The 12529-nt window shown below is 36.1% G+C and overlaps 1 protein-coding gene across 17 annotated transcripts in view; it reads left to right on the top strand.

Moving 5' to 3' along the window:
- CCNT2 (cyclin T2) overlaps positions 1–12096 on the top strand; it is a 48969-nt gene extending 36873 nt beyond the window's left edge. For 15 of the 17 annotated variants that reach the window (XM_022569580.3, XM_089916872.1, XM_022569579.3 and 12 more), the window contains 4 exons: positions 65–110; positions 1759–1922; positions 6548–6618; positions 7122–12096. In XM_022569580.3, coding sequence (XP_022425288.2) covers positions 65–110; positions 1759–1922; positions 6548–6618; positions 7122–8540 — 1700 coding nt within the window. In that variant the 3' untranslated portion in view covers positions 8541–12096. Of the gene's footprint in view, positions 1–64; positions 430–1758; positions 1923–6547; positions 6619–7121 lie in introns of those variants that run through there. The other 2 variants (XM_089916883.1, XR_002643991.3) reach the window with 2 other exon arrangements.
- Positions 12097–12529: the final 433 nt, after the last annotated feature.

Raw genomic sequence — 12529 nt, 5'->3', positions numbered from 1 at the left:
ACTTTTCGATGGTAGCATGTTAATGCTGATAGTATTGTCTTCGTTTTTTTTTCTTTTCTTACAGCAAGCAAGGATTTGGCACAGACATCCTATTTCATGGCTACCAACAGGTTGTTATCCTGACCCTCTTTGTTGCACTGTTGTAGCACACTATAGCTTCCTTTAATGCAGGGCCCCCTCAATGTGTCTCTTACCCTTGTTGCAGCAGGAGACTGGACCATCTACTGTGGTGGTACCTTCCTGTCTGCTTTGCGGTGTATTGTACAAGGGACTTTTGGCACAGAGGGGTTAAATGCACAATGTGAAGTGTAGTGGTGCTTTCTGATGACATATTCTCGATTTGTGAGTGCATAAGTCTAAAATTGGTAGCCTGAATAGCAGCTAAAGATTACAAAGAGCTAAACTTAACGTAGAAATTCGAGCAACTTGGTAAGTATAAAGCTATTTCTAGTTTACAATTATAGTTAAATGACAATTTTTAAAAATTTCACATTGATCCAATCTTAACTTTAAAATAATCATTAAAGCTTTTTTAATAAATAAAATTTATATAACTTGGTTTTTTTTTTCCAGATAATACCCACCAGTAGTAGATTAGTAGTAGTCACATCCTATCAGTGCCTTGATTTGCATAAGTATAATTTTTACTTTAAAAAAAAAAACTTACTCTTCAGTTCATATAAAGAATGGTATGGGTTTGTGCTTGATCAGTAGACATTTTCATCAATTCTGAAACTGAACTGGAAGAATAGTTTTTGAAAGTCTTTCACATCTAATATATTAATTTTGTTCTAGATTGATTATATTAATGATGTAAATTTGTTTTTAAAGTGAGTCATTAGGGAGGAGTGGACCAAACCATCTTTATGTGGTCCTTAATTTCTTGTGACACTGTTAAGTTTTGTTTAAAACTTTGGATTGGCAAAAGCCAATATATTTTCTTAGGTATATGTTGTTGGGATTTAACCTCTATCCCTAGAAATTCTGAACAACAAGGCCAAAAAAATCACTTAAATTTAAAACTTTGGTTAGAAGAGGCTAGCTGTGACATGCTACATGCCCAGTCTTTGGCATGTCATGGAAGGAGAGAGGTAGTATTTTTGTAGTATTTAACAACATTGGGCCTTCAAGCTGTTCAGCAAAAGGTAAGTTTCCTCTGTGGCTTTGCCGAGAAGAAGTTAGTTTTACCTAGATGGGTTTTAAATTGTCTGAGTTACTTAAGAATTAATGTTTGTTAAGCCACATCAAATGGTAATCCCTGATTATGATGTGTTATTGAAATTACCTTGTCAGTTTTATAGTCTTCTGCTTTTTCTTTAGTTTTTTGCCATGACATTACAAAAGAAACAAAAATACCACCAAAGAAAGCTTAAAGCGTTTTACTTGTATGTAGTAATTAGCTGAAATATACTGTCTTCCTCTCCTTTTATAGAGAGGTAAAAATACTTTTAATTTAGATGTAAAAAAAATTAGAAATATTAATATATTAGTAGTATTAATAATATACTCTAGGAAGTAAGAGTGTGAAAATGTTCATAATCTATATAGGTTTTTTAGTGTTCAAATTTTTATGACCATAGTCATAAAAAGTGTTATAATGTTAACTTTTAATTTAATAAAATAAGGTTTTATACTCTAGACTTGAAAAAGAAAACCTTTATAATTTTATTTTTGCTCTAATCTTATTGGTAAATGTTTTTCTTTGTTTTACATATTTGAATTTCTATGACTCTTCGTTCCAAACCTGCTCCACAACAGTCTGCATCTTACAACCTTCTGTCTTCAGTATAAACCAACAGTGATAGCATGTGTATGCATTCATTTGGCTTGCAAATGGTCCAATTGGGAGATTCCCGTGTCAACTGATGGAAAACATTGGTGGGAATATGTGGATCCTACAGTTACTCTGGAATTACTAGATGGTAAGTAGAGAAAATAAATCTTTTTGTTACATTTAAATTTTTTCTTTTTATTATGGATTAAAACTTCTATCTACTTTTGTATAGGTTTGAAAAAATACTCAGTCCCCATATACTCATGCTCAGTTGAAGTTATCAGTTCTGGCCAATCCAACATCCTCCTTCCCCCATAGTTATTTTGATGCCAATCCCAGACATCATTTCATCTATTAATATTTCATCTATTTTGAAAAGATAAAGACTCTTTAAAAACATAATTCCATTTTAACAATTTGGCAGTAGAATTTAAAAGTATAGTTACATGATCAGGGCTTCCCTGGTGGCGCAGTGGTTAAGAACCCACCTGCCAGTGCAGGGGACACATGTTCGAGCCCTGGTCCGGGAAGATCCCACATGATGCGGAGCAACTAAGCCCGTGCGCCACAACTGCTGAACCTGTGTTCTAGAGCCCATGAGCCACAACTACTGAAGCCCGCATGCCTAGAGCCCGTGCTCCGCAACAAGAGAAGCCACTTCAATGAGAAGCCCACTCTCCGCAACGAAGAGTAGCCCCTGCTTGCCGTAACTAGAGAAAGCCCACGTGCAGCAACGAAGACCCAACACAGCCAAAAATAAACAAATAAATAAATAAATTTATTTTTTTTAAAAAAGTATAGTAACATGATCAGATGAACAGGATGAAAATAAGGATTCATTAGCCTAAAGGGGGAAAAAATGAGCATATATTAACCAGCACTCAATATCTAAAGCCTTTTCAGGACTTTTCAAAGAAATATGATTTATAATGCTACAGGTTGATAATACAGGAATACCTAATTTAAAGTACACTAATTTTGGGCTTCCCTGGTGGCACAGTGGTTGAGAATCCGCCTTCCAGTGCAGGGGACACGGGTTCAATCCCTGGTCCGGGAATATCCCACATGCAGCTGAGCAACTAAGCCCATGTGCCACAACTACTGAGCCTGTGTGCCACAACTACTGAGCCTGTGTGCCGCAACTACTGAAGTCCACGCTTCTAGAGCCCCTGCCCCGCAACAAGAGAAGCCACCGCAATGAGAAGCCCGCACACCGCAACAAAGAGTAGCCCCCACTCGCTGCAACTAGAGAAAGCCGCCCGTGCGCAGCAACGAAGACCTGACGCAGCCAAAAAATAAATAAAATAAATAGATTTTTTAAAATAAACTAATTTTGTTGAGTTTAAAATGTATAAGCACAAAGTCAGGTATTAACTTACTGTAGAAGATGTGAAGCAGTGAGCTAAAGGTATTTTCATGGTAATATTCCTTGCTCTGTTCCACTGATGGTAAAGTATGTCATTGTTGTCTTGCATTAATAAGTATGAATTCACAAGGAAAGATTGGGAGTATAAGTTCTGTACATCATGGACCTGGAATTTGGAGGTCTCCTGATAGGACGTTTTTCTGGTAGAGAAATAAGCAGGCCAGAGGCAGGGGATTCCTGGGGATTGAGACTTTAACCAGGCACTCTAGATTTCAGAAAGGAAATAGATAACATTTCTTACCTAATATATGCATAAATCTAAACTGGTATGTTAGTTTTTCTGCTTTTTGTGGGCTTTCCCTAATTTCCTTTACAAAACTGAAGCTAATTTGAAAACTGGATTTACATGACTTCCGTTATATAAAGTGAGAGACCCCTATGGCTTTGGAATGTGGTTTTCTATTAATATCTTAGATGCTTTAAGACAGAAATTTCATTAAGGGTCTGCTCCCTTTTCTGTGAAGGGCCAGATAGTAACTGTTTTAGGGTTTGTGGGCTATACTATCTATGCACCTAGACAACTCTGCCACCGTAACTGGAAAGCAGCCATAGGCAACCTGTAAAATGAGTGGCTGTGTTCCAGTAAAACTTTATTTACAGAAACAGGATGCAGGTCATATTTGGCCCACTGGTGATAGTTTGTCTACCCTTGTGGTAAAATATGCTCTTTGTTAGGTCTCTTGATTTTGTTTTGGTATTTCTTTTTCCTCCCTGAAAAATTTCTCCTGGATTATATACCTCATGCTGTATTACTGCCGCATGATTATCCTCTTTTCCTTACATTGCCAGAGGTTTTTCTAAAGGTTATTCAGAGTGGTAGGAAATCTTCAGTGAGTTGAAATAACATCTTCTAAAAACTAGTGGCGGGGGGGGGTGCTTCCCTGGAGTCCAGTGGTTAGGGCTCCACGCTTCCATTGCAGGGGATGCAGGTTCGATCCCTGGTCGGGGAAGTTCTGCATGCTGCGAGATGTGGGCAAAAAAAAAAAAAACATTGTAAAGCAACTATACTCCAGTAAAAAAATTTTTTAATAATAATAAAAAATAAAAAACTAGGGGCTTTCCTGGTGGTGCAGTGGTTGGGAGTCCGCCTGCCGATGCGGGGGGCGCGGGTTCGTGCCCCAGTCCGGGAGGATCCCGCGTGCCGCAGAGCGGCTGGGCCCGTGGGCCATGGCCGCTGGGCCTGCGCGTCGCTCCATGGCGGGAGAGGCCACAGCGGTGAGAGGCCTGCGTACCGCAAAAAAATAAAAAACTAGTGGGGGCTTTTTTTTTTTTCCATCTGTGACTTGAAATTAGGTTACCTATGCCACCGTCTTATTTTAGCAGTCAATAGATAAAGATAAAATAGGCATAAACTTAATAAAAACAGTTTGTATATATGGTGCTAAAATAAAGCTCACAGAAAGCGAGTAATCTGCGTTTTATCCTGCTCTTAAATTGCATCAATAGGTAAAGTCTTTTTTTGACACAACAGGAGGCACCTAAATATCCCTTTGCTTCTATTCTGAAAAGGCTCAAGTACATTATTCATTTGGAGAACCACTGAATAGGAATCTTGGACACTTAACACATTGAAAATTTCAATGTATTATGTGGCAGCCTTTTCTCACATTTTTATGGGATCACATTGTGATCCCGTAAAAATAAAGTAACAAAGTATAAGATACTAAGAGTATCTGAATTTTATCGTGGTGTCTGAAGCCTCAGTGTTTACTGAAATAATTCATTTAATGACTGTCCCCAAAACAACGTTGGCTTGTATTTGGCCTACCTGTAACAGGGTTTGGGGGAGGGGGGGGGCTTGGTTGTTTTGGGTTTTTTTAATGATTAATAACAAACCTTCATGTGTTTTTTATAACTTGAATTTTTTCTGAAATTGAGTCAAAACAGTTTATTGTCAATTTTGGACCCAAAGGCATGTGTCTGCTAGACTTACTGCTGTGTCCAAGTAGAAAAGTGGTCTTTTTTTTTTTTCCAGATGAAGAAATGGTAGTACAGACATTAGATTGTTTTCATCCAGACTGAATCGAAAAGCTCCTGAGTCTTTAGCAGGAATTAGTTGTCACAGCTTGTGAGCATATAATGGTGCCGAGTTTTTGCATGAATCTAGTCTCTATTAAATTGGCATTAATAATATTACGTGACATTGTAATTCATTTGACTAATATTATTTATCTTGAGAGTGGCCAATAACTTTATTAATGACACTGTTTTGGAGTCAAAAACTATAATTCATCATAACCACACCACTTTGGAAAAGTGGGTCATCTCATTGTAATCATAAATTTTAGGAAAAAAAATTGTAAAAATATAACCAGGTTGATTTACTGATAATGTTACTAGTGTTGATTGCTAGGAAGTTATGAGTATAGGTAAAGGAATTTTTTTCATTTAACTTTGAAATGATTTTAAATCTAAAGAAATTGTGAAATAGTACAGATTCTGTACTATTATACTTTGTACCCAGTTTCTCTAATGTTAACATCTTCTGTAATAATAACATGATTATCAAAACGAAGAAGTTAACATTGGTATAATACTATTAACTACAGATTTTACTCAAATTTCCCCCATTTTTCTATTCTAGAATCCCATGTTCCATTTAGTTGGCATGCCCCTTTAATCTCTCCTAGTCTGTGATAATTTTTCAATCTTTCCTTTTCTTTCATGTCCTTGACACTTTGAAGAAGAATGGTCAGTTACTTTATAAAATGTTCCTCAATTGGAGTTTTGTCTGATGTTTTCCCATTATTAGAGTGAAGTTATGCGTTTTTGGCAAGAATACCACAGAAGTGGGTTTTATCCTACTGTGCATTTTATCATGGGGTATCATGTTGATATGTCATATTGCTGGTAATGATAATCATGATCACTTGGTTAAGGTCATAAAGTTACTGATTTTCTGTTTATAATTAATATCTTGAGGACGGTATGTTGGGATTACACAAATATTCTTTTTCCTTAAACTTTTGCCCACTGATTTTAAAGAATCTACTGATGGATCTTGCCCATCCCAATTATTACTATGATGTTTGCGTAATAGAGATTTTCTATTTGGAAGGAATTTTTTAAATGTGACTAAATTTTCCAGAGAGTCTAAGTAAGCATGTAAAATCAGGGGGGTGTGGGAGGAGTGTTTTGTTTTATTTATTTAAAACAAATTTTTTTAAGATTCATCTTTGAAAATACCAGTTCAGAGCTGTGTCTACTCTTGTATGTGCTGATGGTTGAATTAGGAGGGTGATAGTGAAGTAGATGAACTCTTGCGCTTTCTTTCTAATATGGCCCACTTGAGAGAATTCTAAATCTAAAGGCACCTTCTAAGTTTTAAATTTGAATTTTATCTTTAGAGCTAACACATGAGTTTCTACAAATATTGGAGAAAACGCCTAGTAGGTTGAAGAGGATTCGAAACTGGAGGGTAAGAGAATTGGCGGGTTTTTAGAACATCAATTTGTTAACTACATAGCTAATCAGTTTGAATTTTTGTGGTTAAATATTCTTATTTCCAGTATTCGTAAGTAATTACACTGTTTCGTAAGCTACATACACTCATAATTTATTCAACTACGGTGTCCAGTAGACTTTGCTATAAATACTTTATAAATTCCTTATTTAATTCTCATAGTGATTACCGTGGAAATAGTCTCCTCACTTTACAAACAGGAAAATTAAAGCTTAGACGAGTTAAATTCCTTTCTGAAATGCTGGGCTAGGATTTAGTCTGCATCTAATTTAAAACCAGTGCTTTCAACTATTTATATCCTTTTTATGCCTCTAAATAAGATATTTATTTACTGGCAACATAAAGTGAAACCCCAGGTGATTTTATTTCCATGTATTTAATATAGAATTTTTATAAGCAAAGAAATTTGTATTGAATTCCTTTGCTGTCATTGCTTCTTCTGTGTTTTATTTAAATAGGCTAATCAGGCGGCTAAGAAACCAAAAGTAGATGGACAAGTATCAGAAACACCACTTCTTGGTTCATCTTTGGTCCAGAATTCCATTTTAGTAGATAGTGTTACTGGTGTGCCTACCAACCCAAGTTTTCAGAAACCATCTACATCAACATTCCCTGCACCAGTACCTCTAAATTCAGGAAATATTTCTGTTCAAGACAGCCATGCATCTGATAATTTGTCAGTGCTAGCAACAGGAATGCCAAGTACCTCATATGGTTTGTCATCACACCAAGAATGGCCTCAACATCAAGAGTCGGCAAGGACAGAACAGATATATTCACAGAAACAGGAGACATCTTTGTCTGGCAGCCAGTACAGCATCAACTTCCAGCAGGGACCTTCTGTATCACTGCATTCAGGACTACATCACAGACCTGACAAAATTTCTGACCATTCTTCTATTAAGCAAGATTATACTCATAAAGCAGGAAGCAGTAAACACCATGGGCCAAGTTCTGCTACTCCTGGAGTAATTCCTCAGAAAATGTCTTTAGATAAATACAGAGAAAAACGTAAGCTAGAAACCCTTGATCTGGATGCAAGGGATCATTATATAGCTGCCCAGGTAGAACAGCAACACAAACATGTACAGTCCCAGGCAGCCAGCAGCAGTTCTGTAACCTCTCCCATTAAAATGAAAATTCCCATTACAAATGCTGAAAAACCTGAAAAATATATGGCAGATAAGAAGGAAAAGAGTGGATCGCTGAAATTACGTATTCCAATACCACCCACTGATAAAAGTGTCAGTAAAGAAGAACTGAAAATGAAGATAAAAGTTTCTTCCTCAGAAAGACACAGCTCTTCTGATGAAGGCAGTGGGAAGAGCAAGCATTCCAGCCCGCATATTAGCAGGGACCATAAGGAGAAGCACAAGGAGCATCCTTCCAACCGCCACCACCCCAGCAGTCACAAGTATTCCCACTCATACAGTGGCAGCAGCAGTGGTGGCAGCAAGCACAGTGCTGATGGGATACCACCCGCTGTTCTGAGGAGTCCTGTTGGCCTGAGCAGTGATGGCATTTCCTCTAGTTCCAGCTCTTCAAGGAAGAAGCTGCATATCAATGATGCATCTCACAACCATCACTCCAAAATGAGCAAAAGTTCAGGTAGTTCATCTAGTTCTTCCTCCTCTGTTAAGCAGTATGTATCCTCTCACAACTCTGTTTTTAACCATCCCTTACCCCCTCCTCCCCCTGTCACATACCAGGTGGGCTACGGACATCTCAGCACCCTCGTGAAACTGGACAAGAAGCCAGTGGAGACCAACGGTCCTGATGTCAATCACGAGTACAGTACAAACAGCCAGCATATGGACTACAAAGACACATTCGACATGCTGGACTCGCTGTTAAGTGCCCAAGGAATGAACATGTAATCATTTGTTTAGGTCAATTTTTCCTTTACTTTTTTAATTTAAAAATTGTTAGAATGGAAAACTTCCTTCTGATCTAGCAGTGGTAACACCTGCTGTTACTGCCACTGCTTCAATATTTGTAAGTGCTGCTTTATTCTTCATTCTGAAAAGAAGAGATTATAGTAAACAAGTCTTTATCTCCACATATGATAGTGTTATAAATACTGTAAAAGCATGGAAGGTGCAAAACTCAGTATTTCTACAATTGCAGCTAAGGACATTAGGGTGAATGGCTGGCTGCTTCTAGGAATATAAGATGCCTCAAGCATTCGTTTATTTATAATTTGAATACTGTAGCTATTTTTTGTTGTTGCTTGGCTTTTGAATGAGTGTAAATTGTTTTCTTTTGTGTATTTATACTCGTATGTATGATTTGCATGTTTCAATGATAAAGGGATAAAACAGTATACTGACAACTGTTTACAAGAAAGTGGAGAAAAATGTACATACATTTTTGTATGTTTAGATATTACCATAAATACTCAGGATTGGAGCTGCTTGTAAGTATAACAATATACAGAATAACTTTATTTTATCTTGTCAGAGTCCATCACTAATCTAAAAGAAAGGTGGCACTTTTTCATGTTAACCTTAAACTCTAGGCCTTACTGGAAGCCACTGAAGGGGGACACTTCACTACCAGATGGGTATGCAGTGCCACAGATGGTCATTTACACTGTGAGGCACTGATTCTGCCTTCAGAGGTTCTGACCAGATTGGCTGCTGAAATAGCCCCTAACTTTCTGAAGGCTTGAAGAGGAAAAAATAAAGTTTACATACTCTTGATGTGAAGTGCATTTAAGTGTTTGTTGGCTTGTTGCAGTACTATAAACACAGAGCTGTTAATAATGGTTATGTAGATTACTGTGATTTGAAAACTAAATTCACAAAAACTTACAATAGTGAAGAATTAGTAAGTCTTTTTCTTAAATAGAGAACTTTAACACTACGTATTTTAACAGTAAACAGGAATCGCTTTTCCTTTAGTGTTCAGAAGGACACCATGTTCTTAAACATACTCCTCCCCTGAAGCGTGTTTGTGTGTGATGCCATATTTCTTTTTCAGGTAAATGCAGTCTTCCTTATAAAAATGAAATTAAACTTATTGCTCTTTCAGTTATTTTATATTCTAACAATAAATAAAACAAAAAGATCACTGACTGTGCATTCTACCTGTATTTATAGCTTATGGTTGTTAACAGGAAGCTCACTGAGAAAAAAAAAAGGTAAGCCTCCAGGTAAACAGCTAGTGCAGGTTTTATATTTGTTTGCACATCTCAGTATATTCCTGTTGAAGTCAAGTTTGCACAGTCTTCTGACTTCGGAACAAACAATAGACTTTAACTTGTTTAAAATTTGTCTTAAATGCCAGTAACATGGCTCTGGTTTATCAGCTAATCTTCAATTCTGTGGTAAATCTTTGGGCTGTTGAGTATCTTTGAGATAGGTTGAATTCAACTTCTGTTGAATTGAAAACTGTCTTAATTTTTCCTCTATGTATATGAATTATTTTTGTTACAAAGCCACTGACATGTGCACAATTGTAATTTTACTCAAGTATGTTGCAGTTGTAAATATTAGAGAGTTTAATCTCGTGCTCTACTCTTATTTAGCAATTACCTGATTTGCCAGTAGCTTTATAATTTTTTTTTTTAAGATAATTGTTCATTATTTTGTCAATGTTATTTGAACTTAGGATACTAGGATCCTCTTTCTAGGGACTTTGCCTAGCTAGCATGTCCTAACTTTGTTCTTGTCTGGCATAACTTTAGTAATCTTTGTCATTACATGTAACTTTGTTACTCTGTATGACATATTATTGTATCCATAAACATGGTAATTTTGATACAGTTATACCTTTACAGTGGTACATAATCCAAGGACTAGTATAGAATTAAGATGAGTGCAAGATGAGGGAGGGAAGGGTTTTGTTCTTGGTAATTTAGATGTGAAACCTCTAAGGAGCTATCATGTGAAACGGCGTAGGGTGATTGTGCTACTGTATAATTGGGGTGATAATACCAGGAATTTTAATAAGATTTTGTAAAGAATATCCAGAAAAGTAGTGAACTTATTTTCAGTATGACATAGAAAACAATGTGAATATTTAAGGTCTGTGACTATACTTCACTAAGAATTTGCAGAATTGTTTTGAGATGTGAGAATAAAGGTAATTTTGTTGAATCTTTATTGGTGCTAATGATGGACAGTTAAAAAGGTAGCTAGTGTATATTGTTATGGGTCAGTACTTATTAGTACTTCCAAAATTGAATTTGAAATGCTATGTATTCACTTTTCACTCTGTAAATGTAATTCTTTACAATGACTTTATTTATTAAAGGGCAGCCAGTTGTAATTTTTACAGGATTGTGTGAGCTATTCAAACTCTTCAACCTCTGAACAGGATATTAGCTTCCGTAAACCACAATGGGGATAAAATATGGAATTTCTTTTAAGTTTCGTTTCCATTAAATGAGAACCCTTATAATTCATATTGCCATGAATTTAACCATCTCATTTGCATAAAGTAGTTCATCAGCCTGGTCCCAATAGGCTCAACCAAAGAAAAAGACTCCAATGAATGGACATTATTACTGAGTCTTCTTGTAAGTAGCCATAAATAAACCAAAATAGTATCAAATTTAGGTACGAAATTCCACATGTGCAAAGTACTGTTAAGGTGATACATTTTTGATGAGATTTTTAAAAATATTTGAACTATTAAAAAGCATTATCTTTAAACATCCTATAAAAGAGTGATTCATTTTTTAGTTGTGTTTTCCCTAGATCAAAGATCATAGATTTGTTACCTTTATGCAGAAGCACATTACATAGAAAGGCTTTACTTCTACCTCTTTCAACTAATTTTTCAATATTGAGCTGTGCCCCCTAAATATTTGCCTTAGCTATTTTAAAATACAATATTTTCAGAACCAAAGCAAAGGAGTGGTTTTTTTCACAGAAACATTCTCAGAGGCTTACTTTACCAAATAAACTGATGGCAGCATCCTTGAGTGGTGAGACCTTGCATAATTCCTAGTTCCTTTTTCTCGTTTAACCCTGAGGTTCATTTCTTGTTGCAGGTATTTAAATACTGAAAAGTTGTGTAGTCACCCCAAGGTTTATCTTTGAAAACAGTTACAAGTGCATCTTGATCTTCTCTGTGTATGCAGATTTGTTCTTGTTAGAGTTCTTAAGCGTCAAAAGAAAATTTCTGCCATGATACATGGTTTCATGCAGAAGGTCGTAAGGGGTGCATACACTACTTTGTGCGAACAGATTATGATTATGTAGGATACATTATTTTTCTGGCCTATCCTCTTTGAACTAAAGAAATGACTAGTTTCAGATAGTTGAAAGGAAATGACTATTTCAGATAACCAAATTTGAAATATGTTTGTTAGTTACCAAATGTCTTGCCTTAAAACATTTTAAGCACATTTTCTGGTTATATTTGAGAATTTAAGTTACTGATTTTTATTCCTTAACTAATCTTAGAAATAAACCACTGCTTGCACATGCATGACTATTATGTACTCTCAAAGTACCCTTGGTTGATTAAATATTTTAGGTTTTGCGTTTACTATGAAAATAAGGATTTTTAAAAACATGGTAATATCTCTAAAGGGAGACAGTTCTACTGTCAAGATATTTCACCATTCCCAAATTTTATCCACACAGAAAAGCCATTGTTTGTCACTTACTACTGTGCTTAAATAGCTAGGTGATTTTTAAGATGTCTTTGCTAAGATAAATAAGAGCTTTGGTTATGGAGAATTCTTGATTCAGCAGTCTGCTTTCTTGGGATGCAGTAGGATTCATTAACCACATTTACCCAGATGAAGGATTAATAAACCCCACACATGAGGGAAGCTTGGTGACACATGCTAATCTCATTTACCAGTTTGTTTATGATAGGCTGATTTAGGGGTTTTTGCATTGGAAAAGTA

This window comes from Delphinapterus leucas, chromosome 8 (genome assembly GCF_059928025.1).
Source record: "Delphinapterus leucas isolate spDelLeu-1000000601 "Yukka" chromosome 8, BTC_Dleu_Yukka2, whole genome shotgun sequence".
Lineage (NCBI taxonomy): Eukaryota > Metazoa > Chordata > Mammalia > Artiodactyla > Monodontidae > Delphinapterus > Delphinapterus leucas.
Note: the sequence above shows the minus strand (reverse complement) of the source record. Positions and strands in the feature narration are given on the sequence as shown.